A 14,793-nucleotide genomic window follows, 5' to 3' on the forward strand; every position below is an offset into this window, starting at 1 on the left:
GTCGAGGAGGGCATGAATGGGAATTTAAACCTCTGAGAAATCCCGCAATGAGAAGCTACGGTGCAAGTCTCTGCTGCGCATGGAGGAAGAGATGGTTGGCACTGGAAGGAGAGGGTCAGCTGGGGAGCCCTGCCCATAGCAGGAGCTGGAGCCTCACCAGGCAGGTCACCATGAAAGGAGCACGGTGTGATCCAAAGGAGTGCACGACTCCAGCGTGCTGCTGCCTGTGATGCATCTAAACAGCAGCAACCTGTGCCAAACAGCAAGGAGCAACCGGTTATCTGCTAATATCAACAGCAGAGTAGCAAAGCGACAGCTAGGAAGGGTGGCACGTGGGACAGGACAGACACTTGGAAGTGTTTTCCCCACATCACGAGGAAGAACTTCTTCACAGTTCGAGTGGCCAAGGTCTGGAACGGGCTCCCAAGGGAGGTGGTGCTCTCCCCTACCCTGGGGGTCTTCAAGAGGAGGTTAGACGAGTATCTAGCTGGGGTCATCTAGACCCAGCACTCTTTCCTGCCTATGCAGGGGGTCGGACTCGATGATCTATTGAGGTCCCTTCCGACCCTAACATCTATGAATCAGAGTGCACAATTCACACTTCGCTGAGGCCACTTGGAAGGTTCAGTTCCAGAGGAGGGCCCGCACTGGTGGGAAACATGCTGGCAAGTGGAAAACTGAACTCGCATGCAGGCATGCACCAGAATACATGCTTTGTGGTGAGACGGTAGGGGACGATTCCTTTTTTTTTTCCCTTTTTTTTTTTTAACCTTCATAGACCAAATACAAGTGAGTGGTTTTATGAACAATTATGGCAGCCCACAAGGACTGCCTTTGCAGTGCCTTTCTAATTTGGGGTTTCTATAAAAGTCAGGATGGCATCTTCCTACCTCAATTTAGGGACCACAGGAAACGGGGAATACATCTCACTGGTAATTTGTTCCAGTGAGTGATTGCTCCCCCTCTCCACCCTTTTAAAAAGGGGAAAGGGCTTTTCATGTTCATCCAGAAGCAACTGCATGTCCTCTGCAAACCCAAATTACATAACACTCAAACATCAGCCGCAGACCACAGGCTGCTGCTGGTTCCTCCCAGTCAGCCAAGAGGCCAGCAGGAGGTGGGCTTCAGCCCGGTCTTTCACGCACTGACCGTGCCCAGAAGGCTGCAATGGGCAGCTGGGTTTGCAGAGCTCTTGCTGGCAGAGGTTGATACTTGATGGTTGTGCTGTGACAGCCTCTAAAGCTCCTGCCCCAAGTACCCTGGGCGCTGCACAGTCTCAGCAGGGTCAGGTCCTTCCCTGAAGCAGTTACCACCTCTGCAGAGAACAAGAGGCAGGCACAGGCCAAGAGGAGCACACGGTGACAGAGATTAAGCTCCACGAGGCTCCACTCTCTCCCCACGCTAGTCCATATTTATGTCAGGTTGTGGTGGGAGACTGAAGTTCTGGGTTGATCTTTAAGGTGTCAGTGGGCTGCAACCTGGGATCAGAAATCTGCCCCCACATCCTAAGGAACCAGGAAGCTCTTAATGGCAAGGGGAGAGACTCATAAAATACATAAAGTTGGGCAGGAAGGGACCTCTGGAGGTCATTTAGTCCAGCTCCGTGCTCAGGCAGGCTCTTCCCTGACTAAACCTGTGAAGGGCAACCTTTTTGGTAGGTGTGCCACAAATTAGCCCTGTACCCTCCCCAAGTGCCCCTTCCAAACCATTCTGCCTACCTGATTTCCTGGTTTTCCTGATTTTCTGCTTGCTGCCCTGTGCTCCCTGCCCTGCACACTGTCCAAAAACATCAAGAACACCCTAACTTGCCACAGGTAAAGTTGGTGGACGAGAGCCATGCCGATGTCCTGCCACTGCAAAGGCAGCAGCTAGTTTGTTGAAATATACCTGAGAGGTCCAAGGAGGGGACCACACTCCCTGCTACAGAGGAAGCAAACCCTTCCCGCACCCCAAGTCCATGCCGAGCTCAGGTGGACAGAGTTTTTTTGTTGTTTTTTTTTTTATCAGGCAGCCCATCGCCGAGCTCCTCTCCACTGATGCTACAAACAGTCATCGGGACAGCACACCCACGGCTTGGCCTGAGCGTTCCTATATAAATGAATAAATGGTAAAGCTAACTATAGTGTGTCTTTATCCCATTTCCCAAAGGAGTGACAGGACAGACTGATAAAGCTGCGTTGAGATCATCTTCTGGACTTCTATAATACTCTGCACTTCTGGGCTACTACTCAGAGTAGGGACAGAACAACCATTTTATCACCCGCCTCCCCACACTCTTCTACCCGTGGTACAATCATGTTCTCTCAAGTCCTCCCTTTTGACCTGATCATCTCCTTTCCTTTTCTTTTCTTGGCCTTCCTTCCATAGATCAGTTCTCTCCCCAGTGACTATAATGACTTGCTCAGATAATTATTCCCCAGACCGCTAAGCGAAGGTGTCATGGCTCCTCTGAGATGTGATCTATGTATTTATTTCTTCACCGAGGACCCTATCCAGAAAGCCAGTACTGCTCTGAGGTACTCACTTGCCCTTGCTGGCCAAGTTATCCAAGCAGGTTTTGATATAGCTTTTATAATAATCCACTTGCTCCTCATAAAAGGTGGCTTTGGAGTTCAAGGCACTGTAAGTCTGCTGTAGCTTCACCAGCTCTGCCTTCCTCCTCTGACGGTACCGACGCTGATTCCGGATGTCCTGGAGCATGAAGACAAGAGCATGAAGATTTACGTCCAAGCTGTTGCTGGATATTCCCTGGATTATTCACCAGGCCCAAGTGCAACATTAAGAAAAAACTTCTGGAACACCTGCTTCCAAGTTTAAGACAGACAGTAATTAGCCTTTTCCCAGAATTAATAATCAAATATAAGCAGACAGAAATCAAGTACCTTGAATTGTGAGCTTAATAAAACTGGTATCAAAATTTTAAAATCTTTCCTTGCTAAAAAATTCAGAAAGAAGGTTGGGCAGGAAGGCAACTAAGATTAACTGGGTCAGAGAAGCACCAGTTTTCATAGGCAACAACCTACTTTGTCAGACACCAACCACCCAACAAAACATCTGCCAGGGTAGGCTGTTGCCTATGAAAGCTTGCACCTCTCTGACCCAGTTAATCTCTACCCTGCTTTCTGCCTGATTTGAGACTACTTCAGCTAACTACCTCTTTGCTAAGTAGTTAGCTATTTTTAGAAACAAGTATTACTGTAACAATGAACAAATGAGGATGTCCAGATGCCAAGCCAGCTGTCTTGGTTACTTCTGATGAGTACGGATCACTTCTACAGGCTTACTCTCGCCTGCTTTTTACAGAAGCCATGTGTTAGACTTGTGTTATACCTCTCTCTCACATTAACTTTGTAAACATGTCATAGCAAATTACCATCAGCATGACAAATGCCAAGCATTAGAAAGGTGAAACAACTGATAGCAACAATTGTTTTTTGCTGCTCCCTTTCCCTTCTGTTGAACAGCAAATAACAAATCTGCCCATGTAAGACTCCTATGAAAGTTGATTTTGTGCTCCAGTGGAAAAGAAGGTTATTTACAAAAAACAAATGTTGCAGTAAAGCAATTTTTTTCCAAGTAAGTGAATTTTAAAAGGAGGGGACAAAATGGGCAGGAGCATACATTAGGATCGGAAGTAAGAAAGAGGAAAGTTAATGCAACACATTAATAACTCATTTTCAGGACTTTTCCCCTAAGACAACAAGGTGCATTTAGCCTTCCTCAGTCATTGAAACATGACAAAGAAAAGCGTCCCTGAGAAAACACATTTCCCACACCTGTGAAAGGCTAGATAACTTCTCAGATGTGGATGCATTACCCAGTTCTCTCTGGGGCAGCTATAATATTACTTAGTACCTTGGGAGATTTCCACCATCTCTTCCACTTGTGGAAAATAAACGCACAACAAAGCCAAAACTCTAAATACGTAATTAACTGACAGTGATTCAAATACCTTGGCAATATCATTAATTAGCTCCTGGTATTTATTCGCTGGGTTTGCAATCCCTAGTTCTGTCAACTTCCTCAGCCCTGTCTTGATTTTCTCTTTCTTTTCTTGAAGACTCAAGTTGCTGTCTTCCTTCACAGACATAGATTTTTTCATCTTATCAGGGGTTTTGGCATCACGAATAGCCCGTCTCTGCATCGCTCTTTGATGCTCTGCTTCCTAGGAGAGAAGAGAATTATGAGTGCATAGGTTAAATCAGCTTTGAGGCCATAAAAACCCATCACCATGATTTGGCCTTTGATATAACATAAGCTGCAGCATTTCAACCAGTTATTTAAATGAAGGCATACCTAGTGAACTCACTCACTTACTGGTACCCCCTCTGGCCTGTCTCAAGCCTGCTAGTCACATTCTTCCCTGGCATGCATTTAACCAAATGCCACAGAAATAGGACTGACACGTACAGGGTGTTTCCATTCCCCCTCTCCCCAACACTACTGCACACGCACAGGTCTCCAACATCAACACGCACACCTGCGTGCTGTTTGTAACCCCCGACCGTGCAGACAGGCTGATATAGCCTGTGCCCCCACGCACGGAGATGGCAGAGAATGCATTCGTTTAAAGACTGCAGCCAGACCACTCTTCTGTACCTGCTCGGAGGTGGCTGAAGTTTCTAGGATCTCCGTCAGAGTCTCCCCTGGTTGGAAGCGGATCACGTCTACAATTAAACGCTTTGTGCTGAAATGGAGCACAGGACAGGAGAAGTGAGAGCATTAAACCCCACAACAAACCCACATTCTTTTCGGCCTGAAATAAGACCAAACCTGTCGCTGATTTTTATTAGCTTGATCATACTTACCCTGAGCCCAGACTGGGCCATTCATGCACTAGTCCACAGCTGTTACAACACCATTATTATAGCACCTTATAGACTCACTCATTCAAAGAGGAATGAGTCTTCACAGATGTGACACAGTAGGCTGTAGCCTACAGAAGCTCATGCCTCTGAACAAGTTAGTCTATAAGCTAACCCTGCTCTGCCCCGGTTAAGACTAACATGGCTAGCCACGATTCTCTAATGTTGTTAATGCTCATTCTTGCTTCTTACCACATCAAGGAAAAAAACGTAACTTGCTGGACTGTGGTTCTCACAGCTGGTCTGGCCTGGCCTACCCATCCAGGGTGCTGCCCTGACCCACGAGCTTGCAGGGCCCTCTGGAGAGGCGCAGCACTGGGGTCTCAGGAGCAACTGCCTGTGGTGCTGGACATTTGGCTACACAAAGCCCTAAGGAAATGCAGCTCCACCTCAGCCAAGTCCTTGCCCTGGGCTGCAGGAGTCCAGGGAGGCAATGCATGGAGGAGAAGTGGGGCAGGGCATGAACAACTTGTGTCCCCGGCAGCTGGGGGGGCACGGCAGCGGCAGGAGCTTGGCAGCAGTAAGCGGGGAGCTCCTGCAGACACCTCCAGCACTGTCGGCGGTGAGGGACCAAGGGTTGGCGACCACCTGCAGGCGCTGCTGGCAGCGGCGGTGGCCAGGGGGGTTGTGGGCCACCTGCAGACACTGCCGGTGGTGTCGGTGGCGGGGTGGCGAGCAGGAACCGCCTGCAGATGCCACCGACAGTGTTGGACACACCTTTTTGTAGGGGTTGTACCGCCACGCTCAGGGGGTGCACGTGCACCCCCTACGCATCGCCCCTGGGGCAGGGAGTAGAAGGGCACAGGGGCAACTCCTGAATAACCAGGAACAGGGAAGAGAAAGGGGAACAAAGATGGGATCCTGGGAGGATGAACTGACGCTGGAGATGCAGCTGGCAAGAACCACTGGGTCTGGGGCAGACGGAAGTCAGCTTCTGCTCACAGCCAGATCCCAGAAGGCAGTTTCCGGATGGTCCCCATCACCGCATGCTTGTCTGACTGATGGAAACAGCAGTGGGGCCTGATGCTAACCTGGGTAAGGCCCTGCTCCCAAGGCTAACTGGGGAGAGGCTCCGCATCAGGTGATGCCGGTGGGACAACAGAAATGCCCCCTTCTCTTTGGAGGCAGAACTATAAAGTGTGTCACTGGCGCTTGAGGGCTGCCTCCCCCCTTCTGACAGGGCACCTTAGGTGGGCATCGCAGATCACCACCTCAGAGCCTTTCAGCCCGGCTGTGCCCCTTCCCCGACCATCTCCCAGCTGGCCTGGAGTGTCTTTCACCATGCCCCAGTAGCAGACAGTCTTTTAGCAAAAATTAAGCAAAAACCTCATTGTCCTGGACACTGGGAAGGGTCTGCTGTGGCTTCTGCTTTCCCAGCCCAGACGTCTGGCTCTGGTGCTTCTCCTCCAACTTCCCTCTGGTTCTGCCAGGGTTCCTGATTCCCAGCGAGCCATGCCCTCGTTAGCCTTCCTACAGCCCTCCAGCCAGACTAGCTGCCCTCTCTTAAGCGGACAGGCCACCCTGTTACAGTGGGACGGGTTGATGGGGCTTCAAAAAGAGGGACTACCAAAATGAGGAAGCTAGTTAGAAATCAAAGAAGGGGTCTCTAAGGAGGTGAAGAACTTGCAAGCAACACGAGACCTGCTTAAGAGCACCACGTTGGAGGCACAGAGCAAATGCATACCGCAAATGGCAAGTGGGCCACAAGAGAGCCAGCAGGGTTTGAGGGAGCACAAGCTGGCAGCTCAGATGTAAAACGGTAATAAGACAAGCTAAGAAAGACTGTGAGGAGAAACTTGCTAGAAACAGCAAGGTAACAATGCAATTTCTTGTAAGTACATAGAAGCCGAAGAGCTGGCAGGGAGCCAGTTGGGCCTTCGGATGACCAAAGTCCATGGAGCTGGCACAAAGGGAGGTTTCAGTAGATGATGCTGTAGAGGAAACAGATAAACTAAACAGTAGCAAGTCACCAGGCCCTGCCGGCATTCACCCCAGGGTCCAGAAGGAGCTCAGACAGGAAACTGCCAAATTCTTAACTGCAGCATTCAACTAAACACAGTCTCAGTGCCAGAGGACTGGAAGGTTGTCAGCGCAAGTCCCAGAGTTACGACGGGCCCTAGAAGGGACACGGGGACCTCCAGACCAGCGAGCCTAACTTCTGCTCCTAGAAACCTGGCACGAACTACAATAAAAATTGTCCAGCACCTGGATGAATGTGACTTGCTAGGGAGGAATCGCCGTGGTTGTGTCCAGGGTAGATCACTGGAGGTCTTGGAGGGGGGAGCAGGGGACCCAGCTGGCCGTATAGCTGGACTCCCAAAAGGCTTTGGACAAGCTCCCCCTTCCGAGGCTCTTACTGAAGTTAGGTGGTGACGGGATCGCAGGGAAGATACGTTGGTGGGCTGGAAACTGGCTTCAAGACGGAAACCCACGAGCGAGTCTAAAGGGTCAGTCTTGGGGCTGGGAAGAAGTGACCAGTGGAGTCCCCCCGAGATCTGTGCTGGGACCGGGGCTGTTCGACACGCTCACAAACGATGTGGAAATGGGGGGAGGAGTGAGGAGGCTAGATTTGTGGATGACACAAAAGTAGTCAAAGTGGTAAAGACCCAGGGGGACTGCGAGGAGCTGCAGAAAGATCTGGCACGACTGAGCAGATGGGCACCTGGCTTTAGTGTAAAGTGCTGCACGGGGCAAAAGTGGCCCGGACTAGACGTGCACTTCGAGGAGCTCTGCTTGAGCTGTTACCACGCAGGAAAGAGAGCTGGGAGTCGCTGTGGGCAGTCCGATAAAAACAGCAGCTCTGGGCTCAACACCCGTCAAAAAGGCACACCAAACATTAAGGATGATGAAGAAGGGAATTGTGAAGAAAATGGAAAGTACCATAATGCCCTTTTATAAAGCCCCGGTGCATCCACACATTGAATACTGCGCCCAGCGCCGGTCCCTGCCCCTCAGCCAGGGTCGAGATGCCCTGGAGAAGGGCCAGAGAAAGGCAGCGCGGAGGAGGAGGGGCACGGAAGGAAAGATGGAAGAAGCCAGGCCTGTTCATTTTTGGAAAAAAGGCCCATTGTGGGGACATGATAAGAGTTTACAAAAGGTATGTATTATTTACTGTCTCTCTCAATACAATAACTAGGGGCCACTAAATGAAACTAGTAGGTAGTAGGTAGTAAATTTAAAACTAAGAAGAGGAAATTCTTTCACACTGTGTATAATTAAGACCTCGTTGCCACAAGATACAGTGGAAGCTAACAGTTTAACTAGATTAAAAAAGAGATTAGACAAATTCTCAGAGGAAAGGTGCATCGGTGGCTATTGAGCATGGGAGGGAGGAGCACAGCCTCTGAATCGGAACTTCCTAGACCTTGAATGCTGGAGGGCATTAGGAGGAGAGACACAGTGGACAACCCCTGGTCAGACCCAGTTCACTCTCCCTTTCAGCATGCACTCTCTGCCCCTATGGGACACAGGAGACTGGGCAAGGCGGACCTATGGTCTGACCCAGTAAATGGCAATACCTATGTTGTTGTGGCTGTGCCAGAGGCAGCATAAGCTGCTGCTATAACACAGAGCAGGTCTATGTCAACGGCACAGCCTCCGGGACTGGAGGGTCTTGTCAGAGACAAGTCTGTACTGGAACTGGTGCAGGACCTGGAAACCCTCGTGGAGGACACCAGAAACCTCTCATTGTGTCAGCCCCAGCGCTAGAACAACGGACGTCAAGGACTGTTCCTTGTTCCTTACTTGGAAACAGCAGCTCTGCTGTGGGCACTAACTGATCTAAGGCCCTTCATAGCGTCCCAGCCAGCAAAAGGCTCCGTCTCTGCCTACACAGCTCTGCCAAACAGGGAACTGGAATCAGTCACAGAGATGTGAAGGGTCATCTACTCCAAGTCCTGCCCAGGCACAGGCCTTGCTGGTCCACTTTCCCACACGCCTGCTTCTTGACAACGTCCTAGACACAAGATGCTAGAGCTGCCCGGGGCACTCGCTCTTCTACAGTCCTGCAAGTTAGGAGGCTTCCCAGTGAGTTAACATAACTTTGCTTTGCTGTAGTTTAAACCTACTGCCTTTTCATCTGCCTTCTGTGATACAAGAGAAAAGCTTCTCCCCCATCTTTATGGCAGCCTCTCAAGTATCCGAAAACTGCTTTCATGACCCTTCCCCAACCGTTTCTCCAACGCTCCTTCATCCTTCCATCAGAAAGCCTATTTTGCTATCATCTTCATTGGTTACCTCTGTATCCACTCTAGTTTCCCTACATCCTTCTTACAACTTAGAACCCCAAACTGGATAGTTTTAACTGAGGCACACCCATCACTGGGTAGAGTGGATCTATCATCTTCCATATTTTACAGATAATGCTTCTGCTAATGCACCAAACTTGTATTTTTGTGACATCACACTGCTGACTCGTGGAGTTTCTAATCCGCACAGCCCCCAGGTGCTTGTCATCAGCAGTGCTACAGCCAAGCCAGTTATCTACCCTATTCTGCAATTTGCATCCGATTTCCTTCCCCGCAGGCAGCATCCCGGCCATCTACTCCTAAGTAAGCTCTAATTACAAAGGCCTTCCCTGTCAAGTACTGTTCAGGTGGCTAGGTGCCGCTCAGGCAGAACAAGCACTTGGTTGTGAGGAGATGGAAGGACAGCCTACATCATGGTCCAGTCCAGATGGGGCTCTGAACCCAGGACCCTGGAAGGTCTTTGCCAGGTGCATAAAATCCAAAGTTAAAGGAAACATAATTAATATAGAGCTACAAGCTACCTAGAGTTAAAAATAGGAAGGAAAGCAGCTGGGAAGGGTTTTGCAGGTGTAGACTCATACACTCTCAGACACTGTCTGATGTACAGCAAAATACTGATATGGCTGTAGATGCACAGTTAACGTCAGGTTCACGGTAGCTGATCCGTTTCTGCCTTCGGCTTATGAAATATTTCACGCAGTCCCAGCCAACTACCAGCTCTACCGATTCCTGGAACTCATTGCTAGGGGAAAAGGTGAACTGAGGTGCTCTACGGCTGGCCGGACCCGAATGCTGGACAACGCTGTGTGTGGAACTGCAGAGCACTGGACACGGTAGCAGCCTCCACAACTTTTCAGTTGAAGGTGGGGGAGATTTTATCCCTCAGTAAGCCCCCTTTCATGCTGCCCTGGCTAAAAGCTGTGTGTGCTTTAACAGGCCTGGAGTCTGTTCTTATTTTATTGCTTGTCACAACCATTATTTATTCCTTGCAGGCCAGCTCTAAGCGTACAAATCCTACCCCTTCTTTCAAGGACAAACGCTGTAGGCAGTTACCCATCACTCACTTCAGCAGGATTGTCCTTGCATCCATTTCAGCGTTCTCACCACCAGGAACATCAAACTTATTAGTCAGCGTCAGAGACACTTCAGTCTTGGCTAGCATTTCCTTGTTGGGGTCATTAATACTGCCAGTCCCTTCCCCTGGGAGGAATAAGAGAGGAGAGTTATTGGTGGAGGAACCTGCTTTCCCACAGGCAGCTGAGAAGATTGCATTCTTCACCTTCTCAAGCACTGCTACAGGTCTCCAGTATTTTTTAGCCAGCACACTACAGAAAAACAATATTCATGTGTAGCAGGGTACTGGGAGGTCCCTGCTCCTCGAAGAGAGCCGGCAGCCTGAGAGCCTGCTTGCAGGTGGCAGAGGGGAACTGATGGGGGACGCACCTGACTGGAAGAGGGCCCAGGAGGGAGCTATAAGCCCAGAGCCTGCATGGGTCAGGGAGTCTCTCCCCAGCAACCATGAAGTGAGGAGCTCCTGGCTGCAGGGTAGCAGGACTCCTGAAGGGCCCTGGATTTAGTTAAACTGCTCTGCAAGCCTGGGGACAGAGGCAAGTTCCCTGGGCAGAGAAAAGGCTGGATTACAGGCAAGTGGCCTTTGTTTTGCATTAACTCCAGAGGGTAGAGGTGCCTGCTAGAGGGTGCACGTGCCCAGGGAAGGGCTGTGTGGGACCCGAGGGGCTGAGAGCCTAAGGGGGTGAGTGTGTAGGCAAGGGGCTGGGAGATGAGGGCTCTCTGGGAGGCGAGGGAAGTTTGAGGGCTGCGTCTGCTGTTTGGTGCGTTTCTGTTAGGGCTCGGGGGCTTATGGTTTGTTACTGTTTATATCAGCGGTTTGGGCTGGGACGGTAAGGGGTGGTCTCAGAGGTCCCATTAGCCCCCAGAGGGCACACGATCGCTGTGAGCCCTGTCGGGGCTGGCTCAAGGCTTGAGCTTCTGTTGAGCCCAGAGAGGGGCACAGTGCAAGGCTGCAGAGCCACACGGGCCGGGGCCGGGGCCGCGGCCGGCACCCGAGCGGGGTGCAGCGCGACAGGGGCCAGCGGCCTGGGAACCAAGAAGGACAAACTAGAGCTAGGGCCTCAAAGCCGGGTCCGACGCAGCGGGCTGGGCTAGAAGGCCTAGCTGAGAGGAAGAGGGTGGCAGCCGAGGAGGTGGAAGCCCAACAAGTGAACAACGATACTGTAACACCTGCGAGGCTTGAGGCATGGTGTAGGGGAGGAAAAGGAGCTACACAATCTGCTTTTCAGGCTACAGGTGCTCTATAGGGTCCTAGTCAGGCTGAGGGGGACCTATCAGGCCAGAGGGCTGGCTTGAGACCCAGCGGGAAATTATTAGGAGTAAGGTTCACTCCAAGGCCTGTCGGCAGCCTCCCTTAATCGCCCTTTAATATTAAGATCAAGGTGTGGTGGACGAGCAACCAAGGGAGAGTGGCAGCAGGGTCTGAGCCGGGCAGGAGCTGCGGAGCTCCTAGGGGGCGTCAGCCACCCCTGTGGCCACGAGACCTGTCACGTCATGATATTTTAAAAGGCTATTTTTAAAGATTCGGTACCCTTGTCCATTCAAGTAAGACATGAGAGTTCATAAATATCTCAATTCCAAAAGATCCTGCTACAAAGCAGGGCACACCACGCTTGGTTGTCCTGATCTTTCTAGGATAAAAAGAGCAGGAGGAAACATCCAACACCTGTCAGACCTTTATACGTCACGAGGCAGTAAACAAAGGCTCAAACCCATTTTAGCAAGACTTTTCAGGTTACATTTAGAACAGGTTAACACTAAGCTCTTTATTTCTACCTAACACCATGGGGCAAGGGTAAGAGGGTAAAAAGTTCCACCACTTATTTCTGCATTTTAATAGATATGTAAATGAAACAAATAGTCAATTTTTAACCGTGGACATGCCAGAGATCCACTCCAGGACCAGTGCCGGTCAACAAACAGAAACAATCTGGGAACAGGCTCAATAGAGAACTCAGACCTGTCTGCTCTGGCACTTCTCTTACAACATTTTTTTAAAATGTTGAACAAAGAAATAAGCAGCTAATAAATATGTGGGAATAAGGCAAACATCTGACCCCACACTCCTCACATGAGAAGTGAACAAGCTCCACGGGTGGGATACTCTAGTGCCAGCTCCCCATCCAAGCACAAGGGCCCCGATAGGGAACTCTGTGTTGCTTGGAGCAGTTCAGAGGACAGCCCATGTCCCTCGCACAAAATGACAACAGCTCACCTATCAGGGACTCGATTGTGGGTACTTCCCCCAGATCATCCAGCAACTCGTGAATCGGATCGTTGTGCTCAGGAGCAATTGCGTCTTGATGGTCTAAGAGCAGCTAAATCAACATAGAGAGACACAGAAACGAGTCAATGGGTTGTTCATCTGGGGCCGTGTTTCATCCAGTGTAAAGTGATGTGATATGGGTCTGATGTTCTCGCACCATTTCATACTATTCCAGGGGAAATACGAGCAGGCAAAGGCCTGGCCCAGCCACGTGAGGTGCAAAACAACTAGGCATGTGACCTTAAAAGAAAAAACAAATCTCATAGGCTATAGGGAGGCAAATTATTAACCTCAACACATACAGACCATTCAAAAGCTGCTGCCTTTTATTTTGAACAGTAAGGGCCTCATCACATGTCAAGCTGTGAGCCACACACTTTGATGGGTGTCAGCTAGCTGAGCCTAGAGCGGTCACGCCCTCCTGGTCCGGGATTCCCCCTGCCCTTAGGGTTAGCCTACCTGCCCAGGCTGTGCAGCTGTGGGGCTGCAGGCTAACCTTTCCCGGCCTGCTCTCCCCCTCCCCGCCATAGACAGGATGGAGGATGAAACCCAAAGAGAGCTGGAAGCGTTACGTAACCAAGGCCGAGTGAGAGGAACAAGTGCTGCCAGTGATGAATGATGATGGATGTGACCTGCACACAGTGTTGAGGATATACAGATGTGCGTGTGGATGCATGATTCTTTGTATATAATTATATACACACATGCATACTGAGGGGTTGTTAGTGTCTCCAGGGTACTATACCTATCTTCAGCAAAGATGTAACAGAGGAAGTTAGGGCCTTTTACCTGGCCCTAGCTATGGGACTCTTCAGTCTGGAAAAGCGCAGGCTCAGCGGTGATCTGGTGGCCCCCTGTAAGTTTATCAGGGGTGACCACCAGGATCTGGGGGAACGTCTGTTCATCAGAGCGCCCCAAGGGACAACAAGATTGAACAGTCACAAACTCCTCCGTGACTGTTTCAGGCTGGACATAAGGAAGAATTTCTTCACTGTCTGAGCTCCCAAGGTCTGGAAGAGACTGCTGCCGGAGGTGGTTCAAGCGCCTTCATTGAACACCTTCAAGAGACATTTGGATGTTTATCTTGCTGGGATCCTGTGACCCCAGCTGACTTCCTGCCCCTGGGGCGGGGGGCTGGACTCGATGATCTTCCGAGGTCCCTTCCAGCCCTGATGTCTATGAAATCTACTGAGTAACTTGCATTTAAAACCAACCAATAACAAATTAGTCAGAAGAGCCAGAAGAAATGTAATTGGTGCATACTCACAGTGTGCGTATTGATGATTTCACCAATGGAAATATAAATCACTGGTTTCGTGAGAGTCACCAAGTCAGAATATTCATCAATGTTAAATTTATCCTGTAGCTCGGGGACCTCGCAGGCCGCCTGGAAGAAACGTCTTCAGACAAACAAACAAGGAAACAGGTAAAAAATCCAGCATCACAATCCTGCAATTCAGAAGCACTGACACAACCAGAATCTTGCTACAGGACCGTACATTGATATTTGGTGCGTCGGCTTTCAGTGTACCTATTACAATGCCTTATGTTACATTGAGTATGCTCCCAAGAGCACATGGACAGGTGATAATCTGCTTTTTGAACAACCACGCTGGGGTGTGAAAATACAGAAAGTCAGAGCAGGCTAACTGCATCATACTTTAGTACTATTATATTAAGGAGAACAGCAGAGACTCTTTCAGTGGTCATGCTGACGATATTATCAGCGCACACTGATGCACGCTTTAAATCTAGCTAGCACCGGTAGCTTCTTTTTGTTATTTTAAACCTGCTTCTTGTGTGTTCCCTAGTTCTGCCGCTGTTCTTTTTCTCCTAGAATACAATTAACTTGTGGAACTCATCGCCACAAGATAGTAGAGGCTGACAACGTAACCAGGTTCAAAAGAACATCAGACAAATTCATGAAGGAATCTGGGGGGAGTCTAGGTCCAGCAGTGGATGTTACACATAATAACTACGGTTGCAAACTCTAGATCTGGACTCCCGAATGCTGGAAGCTGTGAGGGAACGAAGGGCTGGGAAACAGGCCAGTCTGGATGAGTCCTGTGTAAACACTCTTTCCGCTGGTCTCCGTTCTGGGCCACTTTGAGAGAGAAAATGCTGGGCTAGATGGCTCTGTGGTCTGCCCACTCTGGCATCTCTAACAGTTTTATGTTTCTGTGACATACACGCATGGCATTCACAGTGGGCTACCAGCCAGGGGACACACCTTTCAAGGACTGAGTACGTGCTGCGGTTGCTAGCACGTGGCACCATGTTGTCAATGCCCACTGTCACAGACCCATCCATGGGGGAACCCCAAGAGTCCCAGGTTTCTCCCTGC

General features: G+C 50.0%; 1 protein-coding gene across 1 annotated transcript in view; it reads right to left on the reverse strand.

Annotated features, from left to right (window-relative positions):
• Positions 1 to 14,793, reverse strand: part of IQGAP1 (IQ motif containing GTPase activating protein 1) — a 138,628-nt gene that overhangs the window by 7,911 nt on the left and 115,924 nt on the right. Inside the window, exons 30-35 of the mRNA XM_059714419.1 lie at positions 13,717 to 13,849; positions 12,399 to 12,501; positions 10,177 to 10,312; positions 4,600 to 4,687; positions 3,953 to 4,165; positions 2,525 to 2,691 (exon numbers count right to left, since the gene is read on the reverse strand). Of these exons, the coding sequence (XP_059570402.1) occupies positions 2,525 to 2,691; positions 3,953 to 4,165; positions 4,600 to 4,687; positions 10,177 to 10,312; positions 12,399 to 12,501; positions 13,717 to 13,849 (840 nt within the window). The remainder of the gene's footprint in view (positions 1 to 2,524; positions 2,692 to 3,952; positions 4,166 to 4,599; positions 4,688 to 10,176; positions 10,313 to 12,398; positions 12,502 to 13,716; positions 13,850 to 14,793) is intronic.

The sequence above is a fragment of the Alligator mississippiensis genome, chromosome 11 (assembly GCF_030867095.1).
Source record: "Alligator mississippiensis isolate rAllMis1 chromosome 11, rAllMis1, whole genome shotgun sequence".
Taxonomy (NCBI): Eukaryota; Metazoa; Chordata; order Crocodylia; family Alligatoridae; genus Alligator; species Alligator mississippiensis.